Source organism: Gadus chalcogrammus, chromosome 20 (genome assembly GCF_026213295.1).
Source record: "Gadus chalcogrammus isolate NIFS_2021 chromosome 20, NIFS_Gcha_1.0, whole genome shotgun sequence".
In the NCBI taxonomy this organism is placed as follows: domain Eukaryota; kingdom Metazoa; phylum Chordata; class Actinopteri; order Gadiformes; family Gadidae; genus Gadus; species Gadus chalcogrammus.
Genome location: NC_079431.1, coordinates 14,621,489 through 14,637,057, shown reverse-complemented (window position 1 = coordinate 14,637,057; position 15,569 = coordinate 14,621,489). Strand labels below are relative to the sequence as shown.

The following is a 15,569-nucleotide window of genomic DNA, read 5'->3' as shown; positions in this document are numbered from 1 at the left end:
CGCTCTCTCTGAGGCCCTAATTATGGCCTGCCCATTAATCAGAGCCAGCTGTAATTAGACCACTTTCAACATGTAATCTGATTGGAGGGGGTTGGGGTGGTCACAGCAGCCCGTCAACAGGGCTGGTTATTGGGGTTGAGGCGGGCATAAGAAAAGACTGAAAACAATGACAACATTTTAAAATCGAACAACACCATGAAAAGTTATAGGAATGCCTTAATTTATAGTACTGATTACATTTGTTAAGAAAAATGGGTATGAGTGAAATGTTAAAAATAATGGTGTATATTTAAGTAAATATGCAATGCATATATACATAATTACATTCAACAAATTAATTAATTAAATTACTCAAAAGGCTTAATATGTACGAATTCCGCATTCAATTTATGGATCATTCACAGCAGTACCATTATGTCATGTAACAGGCCTTTTTTAGAGAAGATGGTTTGATTTCTTGCCGATGTGAGGTTAGTTTTATGTTCTAAGTTAATTTCATGGAGCCTACATGTTTAAGATGAAGATGTAGGCAAAGTACACTATGCTCTGCTGAACATTGCGCCATGTTTGTTGTGGTAATTAATCTCAAATACATGTCATTAATGAGCAGGTAGGGGGTTAGATGAACTTGCTCAAGGATGTCCACAGGTAGGATGCAGACGTTAACACCCTAACTAATAGCCAACCCTGGAGGAAGACTATGACAACTGATGAAGAATAACTTATTTTTAGGACACGTCTTGAGACCAAAATATTTGGTTTAAATTCAGAGCATGATCATGGGAAGATACAGGCAGCAAAACTACAGGTCCAGGGAGAATGTATTCGAATTCCTGTTCAATTGACTAGTATTTATCTAAACAAGGATTATATAATTTGTATATAATTCTATACGAGAGTCATGACTAATATTTCAACGACAACGACGATGATGGCAGCTGAGGTGATGGGGAGATATGGTGGATGTGATAATACAGCCTGAGTAGCGGAGCTTGGTGGTGTGCGGAGGTTGTAAACCCCAGTGAGTGCTTTAGTGTTTATTTATTTAGCAGGGGCAAAGGACCCGGAGATGAAAGACACCATGTAATGGGGAGCCGAGGTGGTTTGAAATGATGTGGTGTTCACACACAGCTATTGGAGTTCAAACGGAGGACTCGGACTAGCGGTGTGAAATGCCAATGGTATTACGCACACACACACACACACACACACACACACACACACACACACACACACACACACACACACACACACACACACACACACACACACACACACACACACACACACACACACACACACACACACACACACAGTTCAGCAGCAATGTTTTTATGATAAAACATAGTAGTAAAGTACAATTTTGTTAACTTTTTTAGGCTTAAGCTTAAATCTTTGAATCAAACCTTTTTTTTTTTTAATGGATAAGCATCGTTTGTGTTTTGCGCTCATGGGCGAGCCTACATGTGTGAATATGTGTGTGCGTAATGTATGTGTGTGCGTATGTGTACTACCTACACACAAGCACAAGTATGTGTGCAGCTGTGGCCGCGTGCGCTCCTGTGACCAAGTTTGGTGAGGTTGTGTCAGCGCTCGCCTGTCGCCATCCATTATGGAAGTGCCTTCGTAGCACCGCCAGCGCTAATAACAACACCCGGCCATCATCACGTGTCCAATGAGCACACTCATCTTCGACAAGATTGGCTCTTTCCACCGCAGCAGCCTAAACAACGTCATGTATGAGTGTGCTAAATGACCGCTCCAGACACGGCCAGGCTGGTCCTCATCCTATCGAGGCTAACAGACGTCGCCTGGATACAGAGCAGACCCGCTCCTCGCTACACCCATATAGCGATAGCACCAGCAGCAGTGCCCTCACGTTCCGGTTGTGTCTGAATGAGCACATTGTTTTGAGGGGGCGGGGGGGGGGGGGGCTGGCTTGCGTACCCCAACCTTGGTTCCAAAGCACACAGTGACCCTGTTGCTACCTCCATCTGCCTCCTGTCAAGGAGATACACGTCGCAGATGTGTGTCCGAGTGTGTGCGTGCGTGACCTTCATTCGCCTGCAATCAATTCGTAACGCACTATTCATGCAACACAACATACAAAGTGCTTCACACGACCCAACAAGAACAAAAATATAATGTTTAAAGTGGCATAAAAAAGTCACGCATGTTTAAAATAAGGTTGAACCTAATGAGTCTTTCTACAGACATCTACAGATTGTGTTCGCCAAAGGCCTAGACACTAGATGTCTTGTACAGTGAGCAGTGTACTTGACAGCCAGAGCCAATACAACAGCCAAGCACCAGACAGAAACCAGAGCCCTGTCTGGACAGAGGGCCGGTGACTGCATGCTGTTATGCAATACAATATTAACCTAATGAAATTCTATGGGTGTGCTTACTGTTCTAATAAAACAGCACATCATAACACGGGCCGTTGGAACGCTGTGGTTCAACGGGTTAGCATGAGGAAAGTTCACGGTTGCTTCCCTAACCGTTTGATCTTTTAGCTGTTAAAGCTATGCTTATGACATATACCAGTAGGTTCAGTAGGTTTCAACAATAATTGAAGTTTTGACAAAACTGTAAAATACTACGAATTGCATTTCCTCACCTGCTGATATTTAGACGCGGTTAGGGAGGATTAAATTCTGAGCTTATCGGCTGGGTCCAGGAAGGCTGCTCATTATTCATGGGTTCAGGGCAAACTATCTTACGTTCTATTTACAATAATGGCAAAACCTAAAAATAACCCCACATGTGGTCATAACCACTGTGGCCATCTGGTATGGGTGGCCTCTCCCATCGTGACCAGACTGGTCTGCTACAGAATACCACTTAACCAGGAAGGTTATTACTTGGATAAATATATGCACGTAATGAGAGCTCAATTTGAAACGGTCGTCCCATTTATTTTTAGTATGTTCATCAAAGGAAGGAAACCCACCTCGGGGATATGGAGGGGGAGAGGGGGGATGGACCAATGTTGCTGAAGACATGCTAATGCTAGTCTGTTTTAGCTTAGCACAGAAAGTGAGAATACAAGTTCCTATGTACATGCTCATTCTTTATTAGCTGAGCAGATATGGGGGGAAAAAATTAGCCTGTCACTTGGATCCAGAGTGTCTTACAAAACCGCCAGTGTGTACTTTCTTGGCATGGGAGGCACCAGTGAAAGTGCCCAACCCCTGCCATGCTCTAGCAGCTAGCTTGATAGAACCAAAGGCAGGACGCCAAACATTTCACAATCAATCAAACACCAGACCCCTGTATGCTATACCGGTTCAATAACACAGGACCACAGGTGCATTACATTCAATGGGAATCCAACACCCAGCCCCTGGCAAGCGCTTAAAGTTAAACTTGACAGGATCCCAGAAAACAGAAAATTCCAATGGGAACTTGCCTTGTCTACTAGGCAAGTTATTATATTCCAAAGAAACTTCAATTCAAATAAAGCATGTGTGATTTGAGAGATCTTGGAAATGAGTCCTCTAACTGAAGCCCCTGTAACACTTAGAACTTTCAGGCAACGCTGGTGATTTTTCCCTATTCACAGATGCAGCTACGTTCAGGAACCGTTCTGTCTTGGGCCCTTTCACACAAGGCATAGCTATGTTGGAATAGATGGGCCTAGGGAGAGTCTAACAGCTGGCGGTAATGCAACAATTATGGAACACATCCACTATAAAACCTTGCAGACTGATACGAGCCCCCTTATTTCCAAGTCGTCCAGTTTCCAGCCATTTTTTTAAAAAATAAGCTGGTTTTCAAACCAAAAAAAGATTTTCTGGTATTGTTATCGAATCAACCAAAGAGTATTGGCACATTAAGATAAACAGTCACGGATAATGACATCTTATCAGCATTGTGTAGTAATCGGTTTGCTTGCTCCATGTGAAAGCGTCTTACGTCAGATGGGCGTTACCACTCCAGGCAATGTTACTGCTCTCATTCACAACACAGCCGAACCGGCAGTGATCCGGAAATATTACTAGGTCTTGAGCCGATGGACCATGAAGATGGAAGAGAAAGAGAATGGAATTAGGTTTTAATAAGCCTGTTATTTCTACCAAAGGCTCTGCACTCATCATTCATCGGTCAAAGAGCGATGTAGAAGCTGTGATCATTCTCACGGGTGTACACCATCGTCAGTAAGACCCATCAGCACCAGCGTTGGGAAGAAAGTCCTGCACTTTTACAAAAAAAAGGGATTCAAGCACTTTTTTAGATCCCAACAAACTACTTTTTGCCAATGCTAGTTGAGCCAGGTTTGTTAGCTAGAACCCATTACCAATTATTTCTCGAATAACCTTTCTTAATTGCTCGATTTCAGCCATTATATCAACTTCTTCTCTTTAAGCATGGCTACCCGACCCTTTTCTCAATCAGTTTTTGAACACGAGTTGAACAAGAGAGTAGTCCAGATACAGCCCTGCACAACAAAGAGCTACTCCTATCCGACTATTGAGCCCTGATGGTAAAGAGATGTTCTGCATAAAATATATATTTCCACCACCTATCAATAGTACAACAGCCTTGGGATATGAATAGCAACATCACGGTATTAAAAGGCCCAAATAAGGTATGGAGAACTGAATGAGTGTTTGTTTATTGTGCATGTCATTACATTAATGGAAGTGAGAGAGAAAATAGAGTGGAGCCCTGCCAAGGGTGGTGTTAAAAAATAAACCATTGCATCAACAGTGTGACACACGCACACACAAAAACTAATTTAACTTAAAACGTGAATGTGTGTTCGGATGGATTTAGCAGCTGTGTGCGTGGTCATGTGTACAAATCTAGCTCTTGTTGCATCCTGCCCGTGTAAGCATGTGTGTGCTCATTTGGGTTGGAAAACAGTAGACACAAAAGAGTGTTTAGCTCTGTATGGCTTTAAGGGTGGTCTTTTACTTGGGCGGTGTCTCATTTGGGGGGATGTTTTCTAGATGAGTAGGTGGATTAATCTCCTAAGAAGAGTATGAGCAATCAGATGTAGCGTGATTGGTCAGAATTCCAGGGAGACCGTGGTCATTCTGAATAATACAAGCAGGTTAATTTATTTATTTATTTTCTTTTAATTTATTTATTTTCATTTAATGTACCGGTTACCTTTTTAGACTAGATCTCCAATATAACCTTTACAGAAAATACCTTAACATAAGGAACCTTTCCTAGGTGCAACCAAGGTAGCAGAGCACAATCCCATCCAATGATTGAGCTTTCCTAGATGTTGCTGAGGAAAAATATTCAGGAGGTAGCAAAGTTACTGTTGTATTGATTCCCCTCATCCCAGCACATCATAAATCCCAACAAGGTAATCCCAACAGCTAAAACACAATTCAAAAACTGAGTTTTCATAAAAAGTTACAAGTGGGTTTTCATCAGAAATTCTCATTCAAAATATTGCCCAAACTAAACCACATCTCATTCTTCACAGAACACTCTCAAATGCAATGACATCAATGTGTGGTGAAAAGAAAACACATTATCTACCATTATCCACCACTCAAAATTGGTTTGCAAACCAGGAACCTGTGAAACCATAATAACAACCGCAGGATCTACACGACTCAGAGAGATCATGGCTGCCGTCTTATTTTCCACCCAACACATTGTTGTGTGTTCAGACATCTCTCAGTTTCGTTTTTCACACTTAAAGGAGAAATAAATCTGTACAATTTCCCCATGTGTGTGCCCCATGGTTTCGAGAGCTTCACATATAAATGACTACAATCAGCACAGTAATTCTTTCATAAGGTTACAAAGTAAAGTCACTGGTCCAAACTAACTTGTCTTTGGCTTGGCATTTTGCATGCATCCTACCATCCATCACATGTATAATCGCCAACATTAATCCATCTTTGTCTCATTAAAGCTGGGTTTTGTAGTAACCCATCCTATCTGCAGCTGATTAGGATTACATTCTCTGTGTACTGATAGCTGCTTTCATTAGCAAGATGGTTGAATTGATTCAAGCGAAGCATAACTTGGAAATGCTTGTTCCCATGTCGTCTGATTTATATTTTTTATATTAAAGGACTAAGTGACATACGGGAGAACTTCGAACAATACTCTTGAGTCGCTTTGAGGTCGGAAATAGTCAAACTCCAAACTTGTGAATCTGTTTCGGTGAAACTGGAAGATTTGCATGCGCCTGGGAACATGTATTCAAACAAGTCTTCAAGGACTTACCCTACACGGATCTGATTACTACGCAATGCTATATTTGGCTTCAGAAGTGACCCAGTTTGAGACATAGATTAAGTATTCTTCTGGCTGAAAATACACACAAACACACATACAAACCCAGTCTGGTTTTGTCTTTCAAAAACCAGTCATGAATACAAATTTTTTTTTCCCCTAAGTAGTGAAATGTTCTCTAAGCATAGCACAAGTATTATTCAGCGATTCTTTTCAATTGACCGGAAACTGAAATGATATCCAAAGAAAAAAAAGATAATGATTGCGCAGTGTGTTGCTAGGTACACCTGGTGGTATTGCTTCTCTGCTTATTACAATACGATCTGCCAGTGAGGCGCAGCAGTATTCTTAATAAATATGCAGTCCAGGGCTGCACTCTATCGATAAAATATCAAATTATAAATTTCAACCCTGCCAACGGATTAGTGGCACCTGTGACCTTTCAATTTACTTGGGTCAGATACATTTTTTACATTTGTAGCAGTATTTGTACGAAATGGATTTATATGCCATCAGGTATTCCCTCATTACTTTGTATCCGTTACTTTTTCTGTGCCTAGCATGTCAACGTGTGGTTCAACCCCCAGCTCTCAAAGTTTTGTTATCGGCAAATACAAGCTTACTTAAGAAGTGAATTGGCTGAGGATTCACGTTGTTTACGTCCTGTTCCAACAGCACCAAAACTGAAGCAATCATTCGAGAATTCATCCATGTGACCCGTAGCCCAAAGTAATAACACAGAAGTGGACATTAAGAGGACGACTGAAGAGGGAGGGAGGTCCTCCACTTACTCAGGGTGACTGGGACTGACATCAGGGGTTAGACAATCTGCTACACAAACTAAAACAATGTGCACTGAAAACCTAGAATAATGTGAAGATCTTTCAGCCAATAGACCGATGCTTATAATTAGCACAAAGCATTGCAATTACCAACTGTTTGTCCCGATTTTTAACCAGCCAGTTGGGAGTCAAAAAACACAGATACACTATAGAAAAGGGTGGTCTTTTTAAACTTACTTTTCTGCTTGCTGGAAGGGGAAGTGTCGCCTTATCAGAGAGTTCTCTTTAGGTCCACAGCCTTCTCTCTCAAAACATACCTGCGAAGAAGATCAAACTTCAGTTTTAAATCTGCATCCGTTTGTCCACGCTTAAATCCGTACACCTTTCAGAGCAGTGAATTGAATTGCATAACGCTGTTAATCCTTCTTGTTTGGGCCCACTTTGGACAGATGTTTTGTAATCAAATAGGTCTTATATATAGCGTTCCCCACTCAAAAACAATTAAATAAATCGCAATCATGAAGGAACTTGACTTTAGCGTTGATCCTCAAGGGAAGTCACGTGTACACAGTAACTTGTGGTTTATTGAAAGTATGTGCCTAGCATCACTTCAGAAAAGGTCTACCACTTCTCATGACTCCACCAAAACAACTTTCACAGTGCAGTGCTACTTCAGTACAGAACACAAAGAAGATATTGAACTGTAAAGAGTCGTTGACCAGCAGAAAAATCACAGAAAAAAATGTATGAAGCAGAATCTTTCTGGCGGGTGGGGGTGGGGGGGGGGTGGGGGGGAACCACTGTGCAGAACCACCCATAGCACTGTTCCACCCCTGCCCCATGATCTGCTAACCTCTCCCCCCGCAGCAAGACACCCTGCGCTTGGGCCCTCCACAGCTACAGGGCCCAAGCAGAACCCAGGGTCCTGCAGCTCAACCCCCAGAACAGGGGTGGCAGGCAGCAGCAGCCCGGGAAGAGCAGAAAGCATAGATCATGGAGGGCATGGAGAGGCAGCAGCAGATGTTGCGTTGTTGTCACGTGGCGTTAGTCAGTGAACTCCATTAGACAAGGCTCAAGGAGAAAGGGGACTTTGTGAAAAGTCACCGGACGTGTACGCCGAATTGAATCAAGAGAAAAACGCATGCACCACACATGTGTGTGTGAATAGACGAACATGAAAAATGTAGCTGGAATAGAGACACAAAGAGTCTAAATAAGTACTTCTTGTCACATGTCCTCCATCCGTTCAGAAATATAAAACATTTGTTAATGTGCAAGCTTATGTTAACTGTGTTCGTACTTCGTATGGACACCTTTGTGGATAGAGTATTTTATCTAGGGCATACCTTTGTGTATTTGTGTATGTGTGTGTTTGTATATGCCTGCATGCGTGCGTGTGTAAATGCATGTATATGTGTGCGTTTGTGTATATGCACGTGTTTGTGCATGTGCGTGCATCCGGGTGCATATGCGCATCTCTTCATCATCTGTATTCCAAGTATTCACCAAGGTGCTCCTCCCTGCCCATGCTGCTGACATTATTTCCTCCTTCCTGTGGAGTCACTTTCCCTGGCCATACATCTTCACAGTAGGCCAACGCCTGCTGCTTCTGCTGCATATGCAGCCACCTCATCGGTTATCCGTATGGTACAGGTCCCCTAAAAGTCAACCCTAACCTGCTCAACTTAACGTAGACTCAACGCAATTAATTTACCAATGAATATGGCAAATTCTCCACCAAGGGTTAATAAAGAATCATGTTATCAAAATAAACACAACGTGAGGTGATTGATGTCAGGCGATTTCATATGTGTCATATATGAGGCTCTCCTTCTTGTTGTGTTATTGTGCTGTTTCCCCTTCTAAAGTAGTTTTTCAAGAAAAGTGCACGATAATTTAGTTCTATTTCATTCCTACTGACCGCCAGAGGCGGTGCTTTAGCACTGGATGTTCCATCTCGCGCATGCGCAGGTCGAGTAATTATACCAAAAAAGTCACCTGTGACACCTGGGTGACCCGAGAAAGTCTATATATTCCGGAGTCACCCGAGGTTCTGTTCCTTCTATTTTCTCGCGGTAGCGTACTAGCAGGACACACAAACATTGTTTGTTGTAAGAGATACCATATTAGCTTGTCGCAAGTAGCCTTGTAACCCAAGGGTTGGTGCCTCGATTTAACTTCGTCCACCAAGGGCTGCGACTCGCAATTAGTTTGATATCGGCAGGGGTGAGTAAAGTGTGTAGGCTACGCGTAGTCGACTATCCGTCGGCTAGCGCGGCAGCCGATTTCACCTTTCTACCCTTTGCTTTAATTTGCTTAGAGCATTAATTGGCGGCTAGTTTTCAGTCGCCGTGTTATTCTTTCGGTCTCGCACCGTTTCTCGGGTGCGTTCGCCTAAGCCCGGTTGCTCATTTGTATGCGCCAGTGCGCGGCTTGGGGTCCAAGCCGCCGTCACTGTATTTATTTAGCCAGTTGCGCTCTTTAATTAATCGCCAGTGAGTGGCTTGGTTTTCAAAAAGCCGTCACTGTATTTTCCTGGCGCCGTCACTCTATCGTCGGGCGCATTATTGCTCGGGTGCTCTCGCCTGTAGCTTGATTGCCTAGCCTGCGCTGATTGCTCTCCGGTGCGCTGCTTGGATTACCAAGGCTCGCCGTCACTGTGTTGTTGCCGGGGTGTCGCGTCGTTGCTCGGGTGCTCTCGCCTAAAGCTCGATTGCCTAGCCTGTGTTAATTTGCTCTCCAGTGGGCTGCTTGGGTTTCCAAGGCTCGCCGTCACTGTTATTGTCGGAGTCAAGTGTCGCGTCGCTCGGGTGCTCTCGCCTGTAGCTCGCCGTCACTGTTATTGTCGGAGGGTCGCGTCGCTCGGGTGCTCTCGCCTGTAGCTCGCCGTCACTGTTATTGTCGGAGGGTCGCGTCGCTCGGGTGCTCTCGCCTGTAGCTCGCCGTCACTGTTATTGTCGGGCTGTCGCGTCGTTGCTTGGGTGCTCTCGCCTAGAACTCGATTGCCTAGCCTGTATTAATTTGCTCTCCAGTGGGCTGCTTGGGTTTCCAAGGCTTGCCGTCACTGTTATTGTCGGGGTGTCGCGTCGCTCGGGTGCTCTCGCCTGTAGCTTGCCGTCACTGTTATTGTCGGGGTGTCGCGTCGTTGCTCGGGTGCTCTCGCCTAAAGCTCGATTGCCTAGCCTACTGATTAATTTGCTTGCAATTTGCCGACATGCTAAGCGCCCATAGTTGTGTCACCTGCATGGCCTCCCTGCAGGCGGAGGATGGCCATGACCAGTGCCCTGCGTGTCTCGGGGTTGAACACCTCAGGGAAGCAGTGTCGGATAACCCGTGCATGAACTGTAGTTTCATGCCTCATGCACTGAGGCTAGCTAGGTTGGCTGAGGTGGAGGGCAGACCAGGGTTGCCCCCTTCGGGTCTTGGTCCTAGTGGCACCAGGCGCCGTGCCTCGGCAGCTGGGGGACCCCCCGGGAAGTCCCGTAAGGTCGAAAACTTGGCAAACCAAGTGAATAAGCTCTCGGATGAGGTTGCTCAGATTAAAACCCTCCTACAGAACCTCCAACCAGCTCAGGGTGTACCAGCCGCGGCCCCTGCGGCTGCGCAACCCACTTATACAGAGGATGACATGCTGTCTACAGCTGCGTCCTGTAGCCTTTTTGCAGAGGAGGAAGAGCAAGCGTCCCTTGCCTCTCAGGCGTTCTCTCAAGGGTCTCTGGGCGGCTCGGCTAGAGGGTCAGTGTCCGGCTGCGACACTGTTAGACCAGCCGTGCGAATGGCCCTGGCAACACTGGGGTTGGATGAAGCTCCTGTTTCATCTGCACATGTGAACGCCTTTTTTCCACAGGCCGCTCAACCTTCCGTTTTCTCTTTGCCCCCCTCTGAGCCGTACATCGCAGAGCTTCATAGATGCTGGCCAGATTCAAGGGCTCTCTCCCATCACACTAGTGATAGCAGAGGTCTGGCAACTATGGCCAATGCTGATTCTTATGGCTTGGACCGGTTAGCTCCGATTGAGCCTGCTATAGCGTCCCTGGTTGTCTCCCCGGACGAGGCTCTGAGAACCGATGCGCGCTGCCCTCGGCCCCAGTGCCGGATTACAGATGACCTCCTTACCAGGAGTTATAACATTGCTGCCCGTGTGGGACGTCTTGGGAATTCGCTCTCTCACATCGTTCTGGCGCTGTCTCAGACTATACGTGGGTCAGGTGCTGACCCTTCAGCACAGACCCTCAGTGATGCTTCACTGCAAACTTTTGCTTACATGACTAGGGAGCTAGGCAGGTTAATGTCAACTGTTACGTTGGCGCGCCGCCAGGTTTGGCTGGCGCAGTCACCGCTTTCGGAGGTGTGTCGACGGACCCTCCGTTCTCTTCCAGTAGTCCCAGGCCAGACATTTGGGCCAGCTGCTCTTCAGGCCCTGGAGCGAAGTGTACAGGTAGGCCAGGCTAGCCAGCAGTTTGCTAGCTTACGGCGTGCACCTCTGCTCCATTCTAGGCCGGGGGCCTCTGCGGTACCCCGTGCCAATAGCTCTCAACCACGTTCAGGTGGACAATCGAGGGGCCAGCACTTCTCAGCACGGGCTGACCAGCGCCGTAGCTCTGCGCCACGGGTGGCATTTCAGGCGCCAAGAGGTTCGGCGCCCAGTCGCCGCCCCCCCAGGGCCCCTAGGGGCAGGGGGGGTAGGTACTGAAGTCCAAGGGCCGGTCGTCGGACGCTTTTCTCAGCAGCACTTGAGCTACTGGCAAGAGCAGACCACAGACCCTTGGATAGTGTCCACGCTATCCAACGGGTACACACTACAATTCCGACGCCGGCCCCCAACTTTCAGCGGGATCAAGGTTACCGTGGTCACCAATCCCGACAGATCCCTGGTCCTGAGACAGGAAGTAGCCACCCTCCTTGGGAAGGGTGCCATCGAAGTAGTAGAACCACAAGAACAGCTCGATGGGTTCTACTCAACCTACTTTCTGGTACCGAAGAAGGATGGCGGGTTTCGCCCCATTCTGGACTTGAGAGGGCTGAATCAGTTCCTCAAGGTTCTTCCCTTCCACATGCTGCGTGTTGCGGACGTCCTCCAGGCTATCGCTCAGGGGGACTGGTTCGTATCAATAGACCTGAAAGACGCTTACTTTCACGTCCCTATTGCCCAACGTCACAGGCGGTTCCTCCGCTTTGCTTTTCTGGGCAAGGTTTACCAGTTCAGGGTTCTTCCGTTCGGGCTGTCTCTGGCCCCGCGTATATTTACACGGTGTGTAGCAGCAGCCCTGTCACCATTACAGGCCACAGGTATGGCGATACTGCCATACCTGGACGACTGGTTGGTCATTTCCCCAACTCGGGAGCAGGCGGTCAGGGACACAGCCACTCTCCTCAGCCATGTGGACCGGCTTGGCCTTATGGTCAATTTTACCAAGAGCAACCTTACACCTTGTCGGGTTGTGAGCTATCTGGGGCTGGTGCTCGACTCGGTGGCCATGCGAGCCTGCCTCTCTCCAAAGCGCGTAGCTACCATTCTGCAGCTGCTACAGCGCTTCAGGCGGGGGAAGTTGCTGGAATACAGCCTCTTCCTTCGACTGATAGGTCTGCTGACCTCAGCATCCATGGTGGTCCCACTAGGCCTTCTGGAATTGCGTCCCCTTCAGATCTGGGTGAATGGTCTCCACTTGGACCCCAAGTGGCAGAGACACAAGATGGTCAGGGTGTCTGGGCGGTGCCTTCGGGCCCTCAGACCCTGGAGAGAGAGGGCATACCTGATTGCGGGGTCGCCCTTAGGGAGGATAGCTTCCCGGCGGGAGGTTGTGGAGACGGACGCCTCCCTTTCCGGCTGGGGTGCAGTATGGCAGTGCAGGACTGTCAGAGGCCAGTGGGATGCCCAGCAGAGACTGGAGCATATAAATGTGCTGGAACTCCTTGCGGTGTTCTTAGCTCTCAGGCACTTCCTTCCAGTTCTGAGGGACCGACATGTTCTTGTCCGGACAGACAACACCTCCACAGTTTACCACGTCAACCATCAGGGGGGCACCAGATCGAGGCAGAGCCTGCGGGTCACGCAAGGGCTCCTTCGGTGGGCGTTCCCCCATTTTCTAAGCCTGAGGGCTGTCCATGTTCCAGGTGTCCGGAACACAGCGGCAGACCTTCTCTCTCGCCAAGGGCCACCCCCCGGAGAGTGGAGACTCCATCCGGAGGTGGTGGGGATGATTTGGGACAGGTATGGCAGGGCAGTGGCGGATCTCTTTGCTTCCGAAGAGACCACCCACTGTCCCCTTTGGTTCTCCTTGACGGAGAGGACCAGTCCCCTAGGGCAGGACGCTCTGGCTCATGCTTGGCCAGACAGCCTGCTTTATGCATTTCCCCCAATTCCCCTTTTACTGGCAACGCTGGACAGGGTCCAGCGTGGCTGTCACAGCCTACTTCTGGTGGCTCCACATTGGCCAGGAAGGCCATGGTTCCCACCATTACTGAAACTCCTCAACGGAGAGCCTTGGTGCCTCCCAGAGAGACGGGACCTTCTGTCTCAGGTAGGCGGACGCATATGGCACACGAATCCTGGCCGCCTGCGGCTGTGCGTGTGGCCCCTGAGAGCCAGGACCCACTGCTGAGGTCTTGCGACCAGTCAGTGGTCCGTACTATTTTTAGTTCAAGGGCACCCTCCACTAGGTTGCTCTATGCAAACAGGTGGAAGTTGTTTTCACAGTGGTGCGTGGCGCGGGGCGAAGTCCCGGAGACCTGCTCAGTGGTAGTGATACTACACTTCCTGCAGTCTGTGTTGGACAACAGAAGAGCTGCGTCTACCCTGCGTGTTTATATGGCCGCGATCTCAGCCACACACGCAAGGGTGGATAACCAGATGGTAGGGTCCCACTACCTAATCAGGCAGTTTCTGAAGGGAGCCCAGAGGCTTCAACCGCCGCGATCCCTGAGGGCACCATCATGGGACCTGAAAGTAGCTCTGAGGTCCTTATGTCTACCCCCATTTGAGCCACTAAGTCAGGCAGACCTGACGCGGCTGTCCATGAAGACGGCATTTCTCCTTGCCATTGCAACTGCAAAACGGGTCGGTGAACTCCATGCCTTGTCAGTAAGCCAGGCGTGTTTGCGCTGGCACGCAGATGGGTCAGGAGTGGTGCTCTGGCCGAACCCATCCTTCCTACCCAAACGATTGTCTCCCCATCATGTAAACCAATCAATCGAGTTGGCTGCTTTCAATCCCCCAGGCTCTCCAGGGGGTGCAGAAAGAGTGTCAGACCTGTTGTGCCCGGTGCGGGCGCTTAGGGCATATGTTGAAGCGACAACCAGCTTGCGTAAGACGGATAACCTCTTTGTCTGTTACGGGGGCTGCAGGAAGGGGGCTGCCCTATCGAAACAGAGACTCTCCCACTGGGTTGTGGATGTGATCTTGAATGCCTATAGGGCGCAGGGGCTCCCTATGCCCTTGGCCGTTAAGTGCCACTCTACCAGGAGTATGGCTACTTCATGGGCTGCCTTGAAGGGGGTTCCACTTCAGGACATTTGCTCCGCGGCTACATGGTCCTCATCATGTACGTTTGCCCGATACTACAGGGTTAATGTCGCTGCTCCTCATCCTGTGGCGACGGCTGTCCTGTCGGCGGCTTCGAGCCCTTGATTGAAGTGAGCACTCTTCGTGACCTTTTTGGTATTAGTCATCCAGTGCTAAAGCACCGCCTCTGGCGGTCAGTAGGAATGAAATAGAACGATAGTTACGTATGTAACTACGGTTCTATGAATTCCGGATGACCGCCAGAGTTCTCTGTCACTCAGACTTCTCAGATTCCGCGAGAAGATCCAGTTGGAACAGAACCTCGGGTGACTCCGGAATATATAGACTTTCTCGGGTCACCCAGGTGTCACAGGTGACTTTTTTGGTATAATTACTCGACCTGCGCATGCGCGAGATGGAACATCCAGTGCTAAAGCACCGCCTCTGGCGGTCATCCGGAATTCATAGAACCGTAGTTACATACGTAACTATCGTTTTATTGATTGAAACTAATAAAAGTACATTTTCTGAATGATCCGTCTTGCAATGAGGAGAGGTCTCTGTTGACTTAGACAAACACACAATAGAACACACACGCCAGTGTGGTCGAGTTAAAAACAGACACACTATTAAGAATAACTTAAGATAGTCCAACCAGGGGGCTGCTACCTGTTATAATTGTGTATAGACTATTTTTGATAGATGAGCTGGAGGATTTAGGATGATCACATCACACATAACAAACTCAAACACCCGTCTCGCATTCTAGATAATTTACAAGCATGTACCAAATAGAGGCTGTAGATGGCCTACAAATCCTTAACATAATCCTATTCTTAATCTGCTCCAAGATACCAAAGCAATTAAAGGAAGAACTTTCAAGACAAAGTGTTGCTCCAAACCAGAAACCCAGTGTTGGATCAAAGTAAGCATTTGAATGCTGCAACGCACAAAAGGCTGGAAGAATGGAGGAATCTTGAGGCACAGCTTTTTCTTTGTTCAGATCCAACCTCTGCCTGTCCAGAATGGAAAACTGCAAAGGGTCAGCTGTACGTGCCCTGCTTAAATTCCTCTTA

At 47.7% G+C, this 15,569-nt stretch overlaps 2 protein-coding genes across 6 annotated transcripts in view; one reads left to right on the top strand and one right to left on the bottom strand.

The window, feature by feature from the left end:
* The window catches only part of adarb1b (adenosine deaminase RNA specific B1b), a 118,768-nt gene that overhangs the window by 62,277 nt on the left and 40,922 nt on the right, over positions 1-15,569 (bottom strand). For all 5 annotated transcript variants that reach the window (XM_056580133.1, XM_056580136.1, XM_056580134.1 and 2 more), the window contains one exon: positions 7,230-7,309. The gene's annotated coding sequence lies outside the window, so the exon portion shown is untranslated. The remainder of the gene's footprint in view (positions 1-7,229; positions 7,310-15,569) is intronic.
* Positions 10,207-14,983, top strand: LOC130373804 (uncharacterized). The gene is made up of 3 exons (XM_056580433.1): positions 10,207-10,727; positions 10,840-10,951; positions 11,435-14,983. Exons 1-3 carry the CDS (start codon positions 10,207-10,209, stop codon positions 13,592-13,594), a joined length of 2,793 nt encoding a protein of 930 aa, XP_056436408.1. The 3' UTR covers positions 13,595-14,983.

Excerpts from the sequence above, each read along its gene's own strand:
- LOC130373804 (XM_056580433.1), top strand. The coding sequence starts at position 10,207 with ATGCTAAGCGCCCATAGTTGTGTCACCTGCATGGCCTCCCTGCAGGCG. Across the intron at positions 10,728-10,839 it reads CTGGGCGGCTCGGCTAGAGG|GCCGCTCAACCTTCCGTTTT; the intron begins GTCAGTGTCCGG and ends TTTTTTCCACAG. Across the intron at positions 10,952-11,434 it reads TCACACTAGTGATAGCAGAG|GCCAGGCTAGCCAGCAGTTT; the intron begins GTCTGGCAACTA and ends GTGTACAGGTAG.